This window comes from Carya illinoinensis, chromosome 13, assembly GCF_018687715.1.
Source record: "Carya illinoinensis cultivar Pawnee chromosome 13, C.illinoinensisPawnee_v1, whole genome shotgun sequence".
Taxonomy (NCBI): Eukaryota; Viridiplantae; Streptophyta; class Magnoliopsida; order Fagales; family Juglandaceae; genus Carya; species Carya illinoinensis.
In genome coordinates this window covers 12803896-12821302 of record NC_056764.1, presented here as the reverse complement: position 1 = coordinate 12821302, position 17407 = coordinate 12803896, and the positions used below count along the sequence as shown (strand labels likewise).

Sequence of the window (17407 nt, the reverse complement as noted above, 5' to 3'; positions counted from 1 at the left end):
TTTTAAAAAATATTTTTTAAAAACTTTAAATATTTTTAAAAATTGAAAAAAAAATATTATAAAATTATTAAAAAATATTTATTTAATCATTGAGTAAAAAAAATATACAATCAATACTCACTCATGGGGGTATTCTCGGTAGGAGCAGGATTTTCTAACATATTATAGAATCTAAATATAAAGTGTTAATAATAATAATAATATTATTATTATTATCAGAATAAGGTTTTTTTGGATTTAAAAAGTATTTTATTTTATCATTATAAGTTTTTAAAATTTTCATATAAATTATAATAAAAATTCAATTTATTAATAATAATATTAAAAATAATATTTTATTTATGTAAAATCATCTCACCCCATCATTGTCCGGTATACAGGTAAAAACTACACCTAATCTTCAATAGTGATGGACTTTTAAGAAAGTCAGATTTGACGACACAACAAGTCTAAGTTGTCACATGCAAATAGATGCCAGACGTTGGTGGCCTATTGGTTGGACCCTCTTTCAAAATGGTTAAGAAAAATCAATTCCATTCCAACCCTTCTTTGCCCACATTCAAGCCGGCATCTTTGTCCGATACATAAATATATATATATATGAATTTAAAATTATTTGGAAATTTATTTGAAGAGAAATATATAATTTAAAATACATTTATATCTTCTTTTTAAAACGTGTTTCCAAAACTGGATTTCATCTTCAAAACGCGAGTTTTCAAATAAATTCACCATTTATATTCAAATTCCCACGTCTTTCTCTGCAATTTTAAAACTGTAGCATTTTATTTTTGCAAAAAAAAAAAAGGAAAAGACAAGTTTGGAAGAAGGGGGTTTGGATTTGACGTCGGAAACGGTACAAACGAATCCGTCGTGGACTTGCTGACGACTTGGAGTTTACGCTAACGCAACCATTGTTTAGGCGCGCTTTACATTAACCACGTACGCGTTCTCAAAAGTATATTCCTTTGTAATTTCTTCGTTGTGTGCTGGAGCATCATTTTTTATATCCCTCTCTATAGTCTATAGCTTTCCCCCCCTTCGTCTCTCCGAATTCTTGTTTGCATTTGAAGCCGGAGCTCATTTTCTTGGTCTCGTTTTTGAGAAATGGTTCAAATCAAGGAGTTGTATCCTTTTTGTTTCTCTTCGGTTCAATTTCGAGCAAGTTTGTTGCTTCTGTGTTTTGGCATGGTGGCGTTTGTGTTTTACTAGGTACGATCATGAGAACTCATTGTTCTTTGGCTAACTAACCAAGCTGTACGTTGAAGACGAGACTTTTTTTTTTTTTTTATCAATTCAGATAAAATTCTCAATCTTTAGTTTTTGAAATTTCTTGGTATTGTTTGTGACTTCAATTCAAATTCGTGAGGCCCAACATGTCCTAATGTTTTTTATTTCTGATTTTTAATTTTGTCATTACTGTATCGCTTGGGTTATCCCCAAATTCCGACTCTTGCAATATTGTTTCCAGATATAGATTCGTTTTACCTGACTATTGCTCCTTATATTCATTTTCTTTAGCTCTCAGTTTCAAATTATTTTAACTCAACTTTGTCTACAATGTTGTGTTTACTACTAAGATATCGGTTCACTCAGTGTTTGTTTTGTGCTAGTTTTAAGCAGTTCGATCAGGCTTATGCTTCCTTCGGTCAATGAAAGATAGCTATTTCCAGTTTATTGTTATTATTATTATTATTATATCCAATACTTATTACAAAAAAGTAGTCATCTGTTCTGTTTGGAGGTTTCCTTAACCTATTACCTTTCAATCGGGGTACTTCTGCAAAGTCGGATCGTTATGCCCATGTCATTGGAAGAGGTAAACCAAGAAAACATGCTTAAGACTTCCGCGATTCACAAAATGTGTAATTATTAACTACCCATTGAAACTAACCTATTTTATTCAATTTTGAGTTTGTCTCTAATTGCATGTCTACAATGCAGTTTCATGTGGCACATATGTACATTGTCATGAAGATGTCACAACAGCACACAACTGGCGATGAAGGGATAGAAGTTGTAGAGAGCAGATCCTTTGAAGATAATGTGCTTGGGAAGGGTCGATACACTAACAAAATTTATCGCCTTCAAAGGTAATTGGACAGGCGATGAGTGTTAAGTGTGGTAGAAATTGTTGTTATTGAATTGTGAGTTTGCATTGGACAGTTGTGTGTCTGTTCTTTGAGGCCCTTTATCATTGAGTCAGTTAGTTAGTGTGCCTGTAAAATCTGAACTATTTTATTGCCTCATCAACTGAGAAAGTTGGACTCTTTTAATTGCATTTCATGAGCTGAGTTACGAGTGACCTGAAATTTTTTGTAGGGCACTAATAGTGTCATCTTTGACAGGGCGTTTGCCTTTATGCATCTAATAATATTATGACTGCTGCATGGGGCACTTGAGATAATCTATTGAATTGTATCCTTATATGCTTGTGCAAATGTGACGAGCACAAGTATTAATACTATCAAACAATAACTTTAATCATAATTTTTATAATTACTATCATAAATTTGTAAGATCTGCTACATCCGTAAATTTTTTGTGGATTCTTTTTATTTTTATTTTTTTTGTACTTCCTTTTTGATTTTCTTGGAATATCTTGTTGGAATTTTTAAATTCTCATACTCATGTAATTCTTGTTGCAGCAAAGTTCCTTCATGGCTTACTGCTTTTGCACCAGCAGATGCTCTCATCATAAAAGAGGAAGCCTGGAATGCATTCCCAAAATGCAAATCAGGTTTGCCACTTCATCATGGTACCTTGTGTAACATGTTCCTTTTAGAATTTGCATTAATATGCTTTTTTTGGTTATGATTTTCATATGGATGCCACATTACGCAGTGATGAAGGTAACAACTTCTTGAATTAATTTTCACATTCAATAATTGTTTGTGGGCAAGTTGTGTTAATACAGCAGAGCATGTTTATCGGTTTTGCATTTCTGCAGTGCCCATATTTTACCAGGTTTCAGTTAACCCTTGAAACTGTTCATAGGCCTGACAGAGGGCAGTCAGAAAATGTAAGTTTCTTTTGGAAGTCTCTTTCTCTTTGACCCTGTTTACTCAAAGTTATAGCTTTATCCAGACCCTAGCATTTTTTGGTAAGACACTAGCAGTTGCATATCTTTGAATTGTCATCATATATGTTTTTGTATAGTATTTTATGTTTTCATTTTGTTGGTTTCTTTGGCCACTCCATATCTATATCTATTCTTTAGCAATTGAATGCCTGTAACCATAGTTTTTACGATCTTAAGAAATTGTATCATGTATTGTCTGATTCAAAGCGAATCATTTATAAAATTTCTGAATCTTTGGTATATTTAAGAGGCTCTTGAATGGTAGGATACAGTGAGGTGTATCGTGCAAATTTTTTCAAATTGAAGGATCACTACATCACATGATATAGCTTTCTGCTTATCCATGCATAAAGATGTAATCTTTCTTTGCTTGTGTTCCCAATGATCTTTAATGGCTTACCCAAGTTTTAAGGGAAAAAAAGCTATCTAAGAGCTCTATTTTTTTTCTTCTTTTCCTGTCCCTTTTATCTTTTTGTTGCTTTCGTCATTGGAAATTTTTTTCCTACCATAGCTTTGCTTTTATTCTTAGATATCGAAGAAGAAGTCCTCTTAAGGAAAGTTCTTTTTCAAAACTCTGTTACTATTATTTATTTTTGTCCTTTGTATTTAGGATATTGTGGAGAATTCTTATTGGAACATTTATTCTTAGTTTGTGATTGTTAGATTTATTGGATGACTATTTTTGGTGTGTCCTTGTATCTAGGTAGCCTATTCTAGTTTAAAAGATGATGAAGATGGTAAACAAGAAGACTATTTGTGTTTCACCTGTAAAAAAAATAAAAAAGATTAGTCGCGTTCTATATCATGTGTTGTCACTTTTGGGTGTGATCCATTTAAATGCGAAGTGTGAATTCTTTACCGGCAAGTTTGTGGCATGAAATTGTGTGATAATTTATGAAATTTTTGAGATTTCAAATATATCTTGTTTTTATTTATTTAGCCATATTCCTTAAATGTTACTGCCTATGATGATAAATATCTCATTACTTGATTATTTACCAAGATCATATAGGAAAAAAAAAAAAAAAAAAGCGTATTTTATACCTATGTGTGTATTTTTTTTATAGAAATTTTATTGCATGTTTGTGTATTTTCGTCATATAAATTACAAAAATATGATAAATCGATCCACGAGATAATTGGCATTTAACAACTATGTATTTTATCAAATATATATTTGCATTTTTTCCACCTGTTGTTTGCTTTTTTGGCATTTCTCACTGTGTAACTGTAGGTTCATGGTCTAAGTGAAGAACAACTGGCAGTCAGGGAAGTGGAATACATTGATATAGCTTCTTCTGAAGGCAATTATTGGAGTTATCTAGTCGGAAATAATGATGTGGACTTCTCTGAATTCAAATCAGAAAGAACCAGCCGTGGTCCACTTTTGGAGGGGTGGCAGGTTGGAATTTCCTTTATATGTTACAGATTCCACTAGCAAGGAACTTTGCTGGCATTCCTTCTATTGTTATATCTTTTCTAGTTTCATGTTCACTTGTTAACTCTCTCGCCCTTTGATGGCTTTTGTGAGAATTTTCCATTTGTCTTGTACCTTTCACCTTCTATGAAAAGCCCCACTCCTCCCTCTCCTCCCTCCTCCCACCCTCTTTATCTCAGTTTTATGGATCAAATATCTTGTAACAATTATGGTGTGCTTTCTGATTTCCATGTTTCTTAAATCCTTGTGGGCAAAAAAAAAAAAAAAGTTGTGATTTAGCCATGAAATTCTTTTGCAGGATAGGTGTAATCCTGTTATGACGGCATACAAATTGGTAACAATTGATGCACCATACTGGGGTTTTGGATCCCGACTTGAACAAGCTCTAATAGCGGTAACGCCTTTTTTGCATCCAACATTCTTGATATATTACTTTCAATACAAATTATTTGCTCAACATTAATGAGTGTGTTCCAGGAATTTCTCTATAAGGGGAAATTTACATGAAACCTTAATTCCACCTTTATGGCAACCATTCCTAAAAAAAGTTGGGATTGTGGAGATAAAGGATTTTCATACCATTAGTCTTGTGGGAGGTGTTTACAAGATTATCTCTAAAGTCTTAGCTATCAGGATGAAAGTGGCATTGGATAGGGCAATACCCAAGGCCCAGAATGCCTTCATCAGGGGGAGACAGATTTTAGATCAGGTTCTAATTAGCAATGAGTGTCTAGCTAGTAGAATTCGTCTAGGGAGCCCAAGTATGTTATGTAAGCAGGATTTAAAAATGGCCTCTGACCATGTTGATTGAGACTTTTTATTTGCTTGCTGAGAAGATGTGTGTTTGGGTCAAAATGGTATGAGCGGATAGCTCATTGTATCTCTACTTTGTGTTTCTGTGTCTTGATTAATAGTAACTATCGGGCTTCATTAGCTATTTTTGTGGTCTGCGTAGGCGGCCCTTATCCCCTGTGACCTTTGTAGTGATCAAGGAAGTTCTGAGCATAATGATATGTGTAACTGTGGATAGGGGACTCCCATCGCTTTTCAGTGGGTCAAAGGAACACAAACAAGCAGATTGTGGCTCACCTTCGTTTTGTGGAGGATACTCTGATATTCTGTAAGAATGACCTAGAGCAATTTCACTGGTTACAATACTTGTTCTTATGCTTTGAGTCTGTATTAGGGTTAAAAGTTAACTTGGCTAAATCAGAATCATTTTCAGTTGGTGATGTGGAAGATATGTGGTCAGTAGCTACTGTCCTTGGATGTAGGGTGGTGTCATTTTCTATGGCAAGGTGTTGTACAAGGTAAATCACTATGAGATGGCATTATTGAGAAAATGGAAAGGCGGCTGACTGGCTGGAAATGTCTATATCCGTCAAAAGGGGGCCCTCAATCAAAAGTACTCTATCTAACTAACCAACCTATGTCCTGTTCTTCTTTCCTTTTTCCCTGTAGGTGTGGCAAAATGCATTGAGAATATTCGAAAGAAATTCCTATGGGTGGCTTGGAAGGTGTGGGTAAATGTAATCTAGTCAACTGGTCAATATTAAGTGCTCTGGTCTCTTCTGGTAGCTTTGGTGTAAAAAACCTGCTTTTTTTTTAATCGGAAAATGCTAGGCAAATGGTTTTGGCACGATGAAACGGAGAGAGCTCTGTGACAACTTGTGGTGGAAGCAAAGTATGGGAGCTTGTGGGTTTGGATGGTGTAGCTTTTGGGTTTGGATGGTGTACTAACTCAGTTAATAGGTCCTGGTTTTGGCAGTGTATGTGGCGCTGAGATCAAGTCTTGAAAGAAATATACCCAGGATTGTTTAGCATCTCTTCTTACAGGGAGGCTTCAATTGATGACTTTCTCTATATTATGAATGGCTGTACTTAAAGGAGCATATCCTTCAATAGATTAATGCAGGATTGGGATGTGGACTCCTCACTTCACTCCTCTAGATACTATATTAGCCAAGGATAGAAGAGGGCCGGGCCCCGGGGTGGGGGGCGGGGGAGTGGGTTGGATTCAAAATCATTTTGTAGCATTCTACATCTTGTGGCTGTACACTTCTCTCCTTGGAAAAAGTATACACCGAACAAGGCACTCTCTAGAGTGGCTTTTGTTATATGGACAGTGGTTTTAGAGAAGATTCTAATGATGGATAACCTTAGGAGGAGGCGAATAATGGTGATAGATATTGGTGTTGCATGTGCAAGAACTGTGGAGAAACCATTGGCCACCTGTTGCTATGTGAAGTGGAAAGGGCCTTGTGGGCATCGGTCTCCCAACTTCTTTGGATAGAATGGGTGATGCCACTCTGTGTGGTGGAGCTAATGGTGGCTTGGGGAGGTACACCAAATAGAAATATGAACATAGACATCGGAAGAATGGCTCCTTTGTGCTTAAAATGGAGTACTGGAATGAGCGTAATGCACGGAACTTTGAAGAACATGAGAGAACACTAGCATGGTTAAACACTTCCATGTTTATGTCTTTGTATGAATGGACTATAGTTCATTACTCCTTTTTTTCTCTCTTGTATATTTCATTAGCCATTGCTATCCTACCATTTCCTAAATTAGGTCTCTTATGCATGCCCAAATGTATTTGGGTTCTGCCTCTAGCACTTTTTTATGAAAAAAAAAACACGATATCTTTACTTCTAGAAAAAAAAATTGATTATAACATATGATCATGGTTCAATTTGTATATGCTAAATTTGCTTTTGTGTGCATGACCAATTCTTCTCTCTTCAAAATCAGTGGAGAAAAGTTAGAGCAGCAGTGATCTCTCTCTCTCTCTCTCTCTCTCTCTCTCTGCACACTGTGATACCCCCATATAATAAGGATAAGGATAGGTGGTGTATGGGATCCCAAGCACTTGCTCTTTATAAGGTTCCAATGGGGGTTCCAATTATATTATTGACTAGTCCTTTAAAAACATAGACCATGTTGTTTGGCCTTCTATTGGAGCGTTACAAATGGTTTCAGAGCCTATCTCAACCAAAAATATGAGACTTGAGTCGTGCTACCTACGATGGACTGACCCGACGAGGACGTCGAGAATTTAAGGAGGGTAAATTGTGATACCCCATATGATAAGGATAAGAGTAGGTGGTATATGAGATCCGATATTGTTTGGGAAGGAGAAGTTCTTACTCTTTATAAGATTCCAATGGGGCTTCAATTGACTAGTCCTTTTGGAGTATAGGCCATGTGGTTTGGCCTTCTATTGGAGTGTTACACACGCATACATATTAGGCCTGGTGTGGATAGAAAAGTCCCCCCAACTCATCTAATATAATCATTATAGCTTTTCCAAATTTTTACACAAAATATAATAAACAATTCAACTTGCTCAAATTCGAAAATAATAATAATATTAAAAAAATAATATTATAACAATATTTTATTCAACTTTACTTTTATCTCAACTCAATATCCAAATCTCCCTTTACTTATAACCAAGGCTTGAAAAAATAGTTTGATTCAAATTGAATCAGTAAGAAACCGAACCAATTTTAGTAACTTTTTTAATCGTTCACTGAACTGTCTCAATCGATCGATTTAGACCGATTCTAAACTTTCTTTATTTTTATGTTTCTAACAACTGAGTTTTTTTTTTTTTTTAATTTCTTGTACAAAAATATAATAGAACATATATTAACCTTTTCATCATTGTATTCAATAAGAATCACAGAAAATTTGAAAGATAAAACATGTAGTTCTTTATTTTATTTAGTTGAACAAAATAGGAGATGAATTAGTATTTTATATTAAATTTGTGGTTGTGCATAAAATACTATATTTTTCATGTGCTTATAACTTAATGGTCTTTTATCTTCTTCGTATATGAGGCAAAAAAATGTGGACAATTAAGGTTAAATACATGAATTCCATATTTATTGAAACTATTTAGTTCATATCATATTTTTATTGAAACTAGTCAATGAATTTATATTTTATACTCTTTTGTTCATGATATAAAATGCTTGAATTGCATTATATATGGTTTTTAATACTTTTTATCAACTTTAGAATAACTGATTCAAAATTTTCATGAATCACCCGATTCATTCATTCGGTCCTTATCTGATTTTTATTTTTCGAGCTTTGCTTAAAACCTAGGTTTTCAGTAATTCATTCATAGGATGAATTATTGAGTTCACAACTACGTTCCTCTTCTCCCACTATTGAGTCTCTGGTGTTTTAGGAGAGCATGGGGGTATTGAATCAATTATTTGTAGAATCTAAGGTTTCTGAGCTGAAACTGGAAGGTCATGTCTTTGTTTTACACGTCTCCAAAAGGAGTAAGAATGTCACGACCACAGTCGACCCTGACCAGGTCAAGACCTGGAGCTACCGTGCACAAAGCAAAAAGTAGCACATCTTAATTTTGGTCCTAAACTTGAGACCAAACCATTTAGACTCCATTATAAGTCTAATTATTCTTTTATGGATTCATTTACTTGGTCCATTTTTTAGAATTAATCTTCCAATAAAAAAGTAATAATATATTAGCGGAAAATATACCAGATAATATATTACAGAACATAGCAGTCTTCCAAGGCTAGTTGTCCAAAATATACGTACCTTTTCATAGCTAGGTTATTAACGTCGGAGAGTTCATACCATAGATACCACACTACACTTTTAACAAAATACTCGTCAACCTTCGACTCTTTGTACACTGCCAGTTACTACCGTAGCTGGCCTAGTCATTTGTACTACAAATGTCCCCATCCTTACGAGGGGTTAGTGGATTATCTCCTGCTGGTGGAGGGATCGGTACATGTGTTTTGGCGATGGCTCGTTAAGGTGAACAGGTGCTAGTGGGGGTAGATACAAATTAATTGTTGTGCCTCCGGCCTGTCCGAAAATCACACAAGATGATATTTAAGTGGTTCAGCAAATTGCCTACGTCCACTGGAGCCTCTTTTATATAATTTGTACAAGATTTACAAAAATCTACAAATTCTCATCTCTCCCTCACGTCCCTCTTTCCCTCTGTTTTTCTTTCTCCCCCAAAGCTGCTGCCACGCCCCCACTCTCTGCACAATTAAGCTCTCCTATTTATAGGAGAGCAGACCTCTACGGTGCAGCAGATTGCTGCATAATGTTAGGGGAGGTGCCTAATAAAACAAAGCACCAAACGGTGCCTAATAAACCAAGAGAGAAAACGGTGCATGTGCAGCCCTTCATACTTGGGTTGATTCAACAATCACCCCTTCCACCCAAGTGTGCCATACCAGGCTACTTGCAAACTGATTCATTCTTCAAATGAATGCACCTGTTTCTTTGACATGAGAGACTTCTGCTATCAAATGCATCTGCAGGTACGTCTTCAAATAGATGTCCAAATGTTTCTCCAAATGCATCTTCAAATGCATTAGCATCGTCTACATCCACGGAGCTTGCAAGGGATTTTCTTCAGAGGAGATTTACAAGTGTTTTACTGCACAATCTCAACTCTCTAGGATTCTTCTTTCACTCGAGTCCATGAGTCCGCACTCATGCACACCTTGAGCGAATTGAGCTTCACTCGAGCCACATCCGAGTGAACAATCTGCCTGGTGCCTTTACAGCTTTCAAATCAGACTCCATAATCCTACAATCACACCAATCTCCAACTTGGAGACTGATTCTCAACATGCTAGCCTCTATCTCTAGCATGATCCCTTATCATCTATACAATTTTACAGCCCATGTCTTCATCTTAGAAGACTAACTAAAGTGACGCATAACTTTAGTTCATCACGTACAGTGCCCTTAATCAACACATCTATATAGGGCAACACATCTCCCACTGCACTAGGAATCAATGGTCTCGCACGAACCTTGACACATTTCAGAGAACCTGTTGCTGAGGTCTCATTCTCTGATCTGGGCGACTGACTCATCATCCTGCTGCTGTCTTTAGTCGCATGTGCCCATCTTGTGTGCAGTCTCCGAATTACATAATCTCCCTTCTTGCAAAATTTTCTTCATATCGTAGTTCACTACTTTCATTCAGCAGGATATAATTTAAGGTAGTAACCACCATGGAGGTCTCATCGTCTTGGCAGTTATGTGATCATCAACTTTAGGTGTAGATATCCCTGGAACATCTGACGTTTTGTTCCCATCTCTCACACCTGTACCTCATGTCGGGGTCTAGGGAGATTTCTTCAGGTTTAGATGAGGAAAAGTAAAACTGAGTTCCTTTTACTTCCTCATCTCATTCACACGACTATTACCATGAGCCAAGACAAATAAATCATTCGTGACCTTCCATGTCTTTCTGAGAAAACACTACTGAATGACTGCTGTCTTCAAGCTGTCTTTAACAGCATTGTGCACTGCAAGAAATGCAACGCCATGTATTTCTTTAGTCACCACATTCACAGCATCATTCTCAATTTTCTCCTGATTTTAGCAGTCTCTTGTGGCCTGTCTTGCCACAATTTCTAGGGAGTCATCTGTTGTCCAGATCTTGACTTGCCTCTGTTCTTACTATCAACATTCAGGACCAATAACTCGAGATCTTTCCAGAATCTCTTCTGCGCACCTCCTCATCTAGGATAAGATCTCTTACATTGAGAAACTTCAATTTCGACTTCTTTGCAGGATTACTCATAGCCATTCTCATGACCTCTCAACCTTTTGACCGCAACACCAAATACTATTGGGCAACAATAGTACATTTTACCTTTTCTGAAGATGAACAATTTCTTCATTAGCACTTTGTTATTTGCAACTGGCTTTTCAAAGAAAGCCACAATGAGATCCGATGCGGTTCTACTCTTAATAACAATATGCTCCATGAATTGTATAACTGCCAAAACCTGCTGATATAACAAGTTAATCAGCATTGTCCAATGATCTGAAGTTTGCTCCTCATACTTCACGATCCCAACTAGCTTAAATCAAGCCCAAACGAACTGAGTCCGGCAACATTGGACTCCAACTGGCTGACATCAAGCCCCAAAACCAATGAGTCTGGCACGACTCCAACTGGCTGCGATCAAACCCAAAACAAACGAGTTCGTCACGACTCCAACTGGCTGCGATCAAGCCCAAAACAAATGAGTCCGTCACGACTCCAACTGGCTGCGATCAAGCCTTAAACACATGAGTCCATCATGACTCCAACCGGCTGCGATCAAGCCGAAACCAAATGAGTCCATCATGACTCTGACTGGCTACGATCAAGCCCACAACTGATCTGCAACTATGAACGGTTCAAATCGAAAGTACCGATGGCGAATCTCAACATTCTCACTGTATCGATGAGTCCAGAATGATCCAAATAGTTTGTCAACACTATTTGATCATCGCAATGGAACTCCAACTGGCGTGGATCTAGCCCAAAATGATCTGCAACACGTGGACGGTTCAGATCGAAAGTACCGATGGCGAATCTCAACATTCCCACCGTACCGATGAGTCCGGAATGATCCAAATAGTTTGTCAGCACTATTTAATCATCGCAATGGAACTCCAACTGGCGTGGATCTAGCCCAAAATGATCTGCAACACGTGGACGGTTCAGATCGAAAGTACCGATGGCGAATCTCAACATTCCCACCGTACCGATGAGTCCGGAATGATCCAAATAGTTTGTCAGCACTATTTGATCATCACAATGGAACTCCAACTGGTGTAGATCTAGCCCAAAATGATCTGCAACATGTGGATCGTTCAGATCGAATGTACCGATGGCGAATCTCAATATTCCCACCGTACGGATGAGTCCGGAATGATCCAAATAGTTTGTCAGCACTATTTGATCATCGCAATTAGACTCCAACTGGCGTAGATCTAGCCCAAAATGATCTGCAACTCATCGACAGTTCAGATCGACAGTACCGATGGTGAAGTTCCACATTCCAACCGTACGGATGAGTCTGGAATGATCCAAATAGTTGGAAAGCACTATTTGATCGTTGAAATCGAACTCCGAATGGCTTAGATCTAGCCCAAAAAAGATCTGAAAAACGGACAGTTCTGATCTGTCTGGTGCGTGGGATGCACGCGCTGGGTAGGGCGTCTGGGGACGCGTTGGCGTGTGGACAACACGCGCTGCAGTAGCTGTGTGCGCGTGGGGAGCGGGTGAGGCAAGTGTCTGTAACGTGCTGAACCTCTGTAGGGCGCGTGGGAGCGCGTGGGCGCGTGTTTGACACGCGTCTTCCTCCCCTGGAGCGCGTGGGGGCGCGTGGGAGCGTGTGGATCACTCGTCTTCAACCTCTGATGAGCGTGGGGGCGCGTGGGTTGCAGCAGATGCACGCGCCGATCTTCTAAGGGCACGTGTGGGCTCCTCCGACCTCCGTTTTTGATTCCGTTTGCGGCAACGGATTCGTCTCGACGTGAGGAATACCCTGGAGTTGTCAAAAATTGATTTTGAGCAACTTGAAATTTCGGACAGCTCGAACCAGAGCTCTGATACCAATTGTTGTGCCTCCGGCCTGTCCGAAAATCACACAAGACGATATTTAAGTGGTTCAGCAAATTGTTTACGTCCACTGGAGCCTCTTTTATAGAATTTGTACAAGATTTATAAAAATCTACAAATTCTCATCTCTCCCTCACGTTCCTCTTTCCCTCTGTTTTTCTTTCTCCCCCAAAGCTGCTGCCACGCCCCCACTCTCTGCACAATTAAGCTCTCCTATTTATAGGAGAGCAGACCTCTACGGTGCAGCAGATTGCTGCATAATGTTAGGGGAGGTGCCTAATAAAACAAAGCACCAAACGGTGCCTAATAAACCAAGAGAGAAAACGGTGCATGTGCAGCCCTTCATACTTGGGTTGATTCAACATTAACAGGTTAAAAGGGTAGATAAATCACCCAATATGTCACTCTAAGGTCCATTACCAAGTTGCGGGTGAATGATTGCCAAAGTCCTGGTGGTTATTGTTCCATCTGTGACCATTAAGTGGCACGTCATAGTATAATTGACATAAAAAATAGGTGAATTTGAAGATTGACTAGCAAGTTAACCAATGCTAGTATGTAACCAAGTGAGTAGTTAGCTAAAGCCAACATGTCTGAGTGTCCTTCAATCAAAAGTGTTATAAAGCTTTTAAAGCTTTATCCATATCCGTATGCCATTGCATATAACATAACTGACCACAACATCTCATTAGTATTCATTTCCATAAAATTCATCCATAAGAATACCAATTTTCCATTCACAATCCATACACAGTTACATACAAAGTTCCTTGGCATCCTGCATAACACATGATCAACTTATCCCCTCTCAATCAGGTTGCGCGTTTTGTACTACATGTTACGGTATAAGATGATCAGCTCAAATCATTTAATAAGGTGTTACTCCCCCTTACAGCATAAGACTTCTGGCCGACAGAACCAGAAAAATAGGAATTAAGAACTAGTAGTGTAGCCAGAACCAAAACATTGTATCTGAATGGATGATGTCAACATAGTTGGCTGACTTCAACAATGTAGAGACCTTTCTGAATAGATGGTGTTGGTAAAGAAGTATTGTACATGGAAAGAAAAAGAAATCCTTGGACTTCTACTGACTTGCTTAAAGTACCATTAACTTTACTGGTTAGCTGCATGTTCTGTAATTTGTATATTTGTTTTTGGCAGAGTTTAGATGCTCTAATTTTTTCATTATAAATAAGTTAAATAGGATTCATTAAGCTTTTCCTTGCCTCCAAAAATGAAAAACCATATTGATAATTTTTCCTGCTTTTGGTAGGGTGAAAAGGCACTATTTTTGGCAAGTCACCGTAATTGCTTTAGTTGGATTGATGAGTGGTATGGGATGACAGTGCAACAAATATGTGAACTCGAACAACGAACCCATTATGCGTTAAATGAGGTAAGAAGTCCTAAACTTCCAAAGAAGTTGGTAGAAATATGATTTGATCAGCATATGAGGACTGTATCTGGAGGCTTATATCTGAAAGTTGGGATTTCTTTTGGCTGTTAAGTCGTTTAGTTTGTTTTCTTCTTTTTTAATGTGTGAGGATTGCATTTCCATGGCTTGTAGAATTTGTGCTCCACTCATGCTAGTTTCGATATCAAGCCATTATTAATTGATATGTAGTTTTTCCTAGTACATTTGGGTGTTTGTCAGAGGTGTCTGGACACTCCATGATGATGTTAATGATTTAATTCTTCGAATTTATATAACAATCGCCATCTTCATCTTGTATTTCACTACTTGGACTACTTTATGATCTCATGAAAAGCTAGATGGTTCAAAATACATTCACCAATTGATGGCAGCTCTATTTTATTCTGTTTGGCTGCTATATATTTCCCCCCGAGATGCCTTAAAATAATGCAGATCATTATAGTCAAGAAGGCTGTTACTAAGATGATTGGTATTTGTAGGGGTAATTTGAAAAATGCACATGTACCGAGTTACAATTGGTGTCTTCTTGAATTGGTTTATTGGCGTCAATAACTAGTTGGGAATCATGTTCCTCTGAATTGCAGCTTTGCAGGGTATGAAATGTGGCGATTTTAATCTTTATACCTGCTTTTGTCGTCATTACTTATAAAAGCATCTATGTACTCTCTTATCACATTATCACTTCGTCAAGAATATATCTCCAGGTTATCATGTAATCATTGAATTGCACTTGTATGTTCATTCACACAGATTTATCGGTGCACTGATTCTACTGAATTTCATTTCAAGTGTATAAAAATCTATTTATAATCAATTATCAAAAAAGGAAAAAGAAAAAGCAATTACTCTCATTCCTTAATGTTTTGAATGGATCAATTGAAATTAAATTCTTATTATGTAATGTATTATTAAGAACTACAGTCTACCGTTTTAAGACAATTTTTTGGCTGGAAGAAAAAAAGGCATGAATACAAGATATAAAGTTTCAGCTCTGTATTTCATAATCTGCTTGATGTTTATTAATACAATTCAGTTCTTGCTGACTAGCATCTTGTGCTTAAAAACAGAAACTTGGCAAGCCGGCATTGATTACAAGTATAGAAGATTAAACCTTCATTTGATTCTGAAGACATTTATAGCAGGAGCTCACATAGACGTTTGTTTGCAGTGTAACTCCTACAACACTCATTTCCAAGATTATATAGCAGCTAACATATTCAATTCCCCATATATTACCTTATTGATTATTTCAGTTAGACTACACAGTTGGTATTGTAAAGTATCCTAAATTAGACTTTGGCGTCAAGTAAAGATTACCTAAAGCTTTTGTCTGAATTCTAAAACCTATGTCAATATTTATTAAGCATTTTATTTATATTGTTTATAGGATCTACATATTATGTCTTATCGAAATTTAGACCCTATAGAGTTAGCTTTGTGCATTCCATCGATTTGACTTGAGTAAGGTTTTCTTGACAACCTCGGAGGCGATGATTAGAAGATTATGTGACTTATTCCAAAATGGTCTCCAAAATATTGTCTGAGATGGAATCTAGCAACCCTATATTCATTTAGTTTTGTTTTGGGATGAGTTATACCTAATTGAAGAAAGTTGAAAGAATACCCAAAACAGATCATCATGTTTAATATTGGGTCGAGTTTGTGTTCACCGTTGGCACGTTGGCCTACATTTGCCAATTTTGGCATGGCGAGTAGGATTCTCCAGTCTTCTTTTCCTCGCTATTTATGCTTCCTCCCTACCTCAAACCCTCTGGAAATCTAGCATGGGCTTGCCATTTTGGCGGTATAGCCATTGTAAAGTCTAAATTTTGACTAAAGTTGAGAATTCGGCAAAGTCAAAGCTACTGAAAATATTAATACATACTGGATTATTCATTCCAAAGTTAAAATAATAATATAATATTATATATTTTAATAATATATATATTTTTATATTTTGCAAATACATTGAATATATTAATTAATAATTTAATTTTTACATAAAATTATTATTTTTCAACTATTTTTTTCCTCAATCAAATTATTCAACATAATATAGCCTTGTTTACAAAATACATTTCCTGGAAAATCTTGACATAGTATAGCTTTGTTTACTAATGAAAGTTTTAAAAAGAACTTGATAAAGCCATGAAAATTTGAGTAATTTGTCCGAGTTAAAAACACAGTCTATAGCGCACACATTAAGAAAGAACAATGTCTGTCCATTGTCAATAATTTCAAAATACAACACTTTCAGCAATGCAGTCTATACCAATACCAACACTTTGCTGAATCAAAATACAAATAATTTCAGCAATGCAGTCCAACCCACCAGTCCACAAAAATTCACCACATATTCATCCTTTCACAAGTTGTGTATCATCCATGTCAAATACAAAACCAAATTATCCATTTCAACCAAAATAAACTGTCCAGGTCTCATAAGGCAAAATAAACACAAGTCACTTCAACTGTGCATATACAAGATCTAATCCATAAAAATATGACATCTTTAATTGCTACACAACCACATGTTTCTCCAGCCCACATATGTCTGGGCAACCACTAAAATTAGAACAAAAATAATCTGCCTAACTAGTTACACACCTCCATAAGGTGTGAACGAAGATGTCTATGTACCTCCGGAATGAGACTTGATGCCTCAAAAAATTCCCTTTGAAAAATAAGGAAGTATTCTTGATGCATGGTATTCATGCCAACAAGATCCAATCTCATCATCTTTGCCCTGAACTTTTTATTCTTTAGTTCAAATTCTACACATCTATCGCGATCTACCTTCAGCACAACTACTCTCCGCTCTACACCAAAGGAATAGTTGAGGAGACATATGCCTCTACCCCCCCCCCCCCCCCCCCCCTCTCACAAAACCTAGCATAAAAGCCAATCATCAGGGAACACCCCTGATTCATTTACTCTCTCGCATAAACTATTAAAGTGATACTAACTTAAACATCATAGACTCTCTGGCCTACACCAAAGCCCCAACTCTTTGTATTTTCTCTAAGT

At 37.0% G+C, this 17407-nt stretch overlaps 1 protein-coding gene across 5 annotated transcripts; it reads left to right on the top strand.

The window, feature by feature from the left end:
- Positions 1-758: 758 nt before the first annotated feature.
- Positions 759-15775, top strand: LOC122292822 (phosphatidylinositol transfer protein 2-like). Of its 5 annotated transcripts, none has more exons than XM_043101346.1 (11): positions 761-942; positions 1023-1127; positions 1789-1819; positions 1945-2093; positions 2649-2740; positions 2845-2852; positions 2951-3022; positions 4317-4484; positions 4819-4914; positions 14219-14341; positions 15448-15775. In XM_043101346.1, the coding sequence occupies exons 2-11, from the start codon at positions 1108-1110 to the stop codon at positions 15487-15489; spliced, it is 801 nt and encodes a 266-aa protein (XP_042957280.1). In that variant the 5' UTR covers positions 761-942; positions 1023-1107; the 3' UTR covers positions 15490-15775. The 5 variants fall into 5 exon arrangements, 4 of the variants coding, with proteins under 4 accessions (XP_042957282.1, XP_042957280.1, XP_042957279.1 ...); XR_006237042.1 differs by lacking the exon at positions 761-942 and adding an exon at positions 14860-14973 and having other exon boundaries at positions 953-1127; XM_043101345.1 differs by lacking the exon at positions 761-942 and having other exon boundaries at positions 955-1127.
- The last annotated feature ends 1632 nt before the right edge of the window (positions 15776-17407 follow it).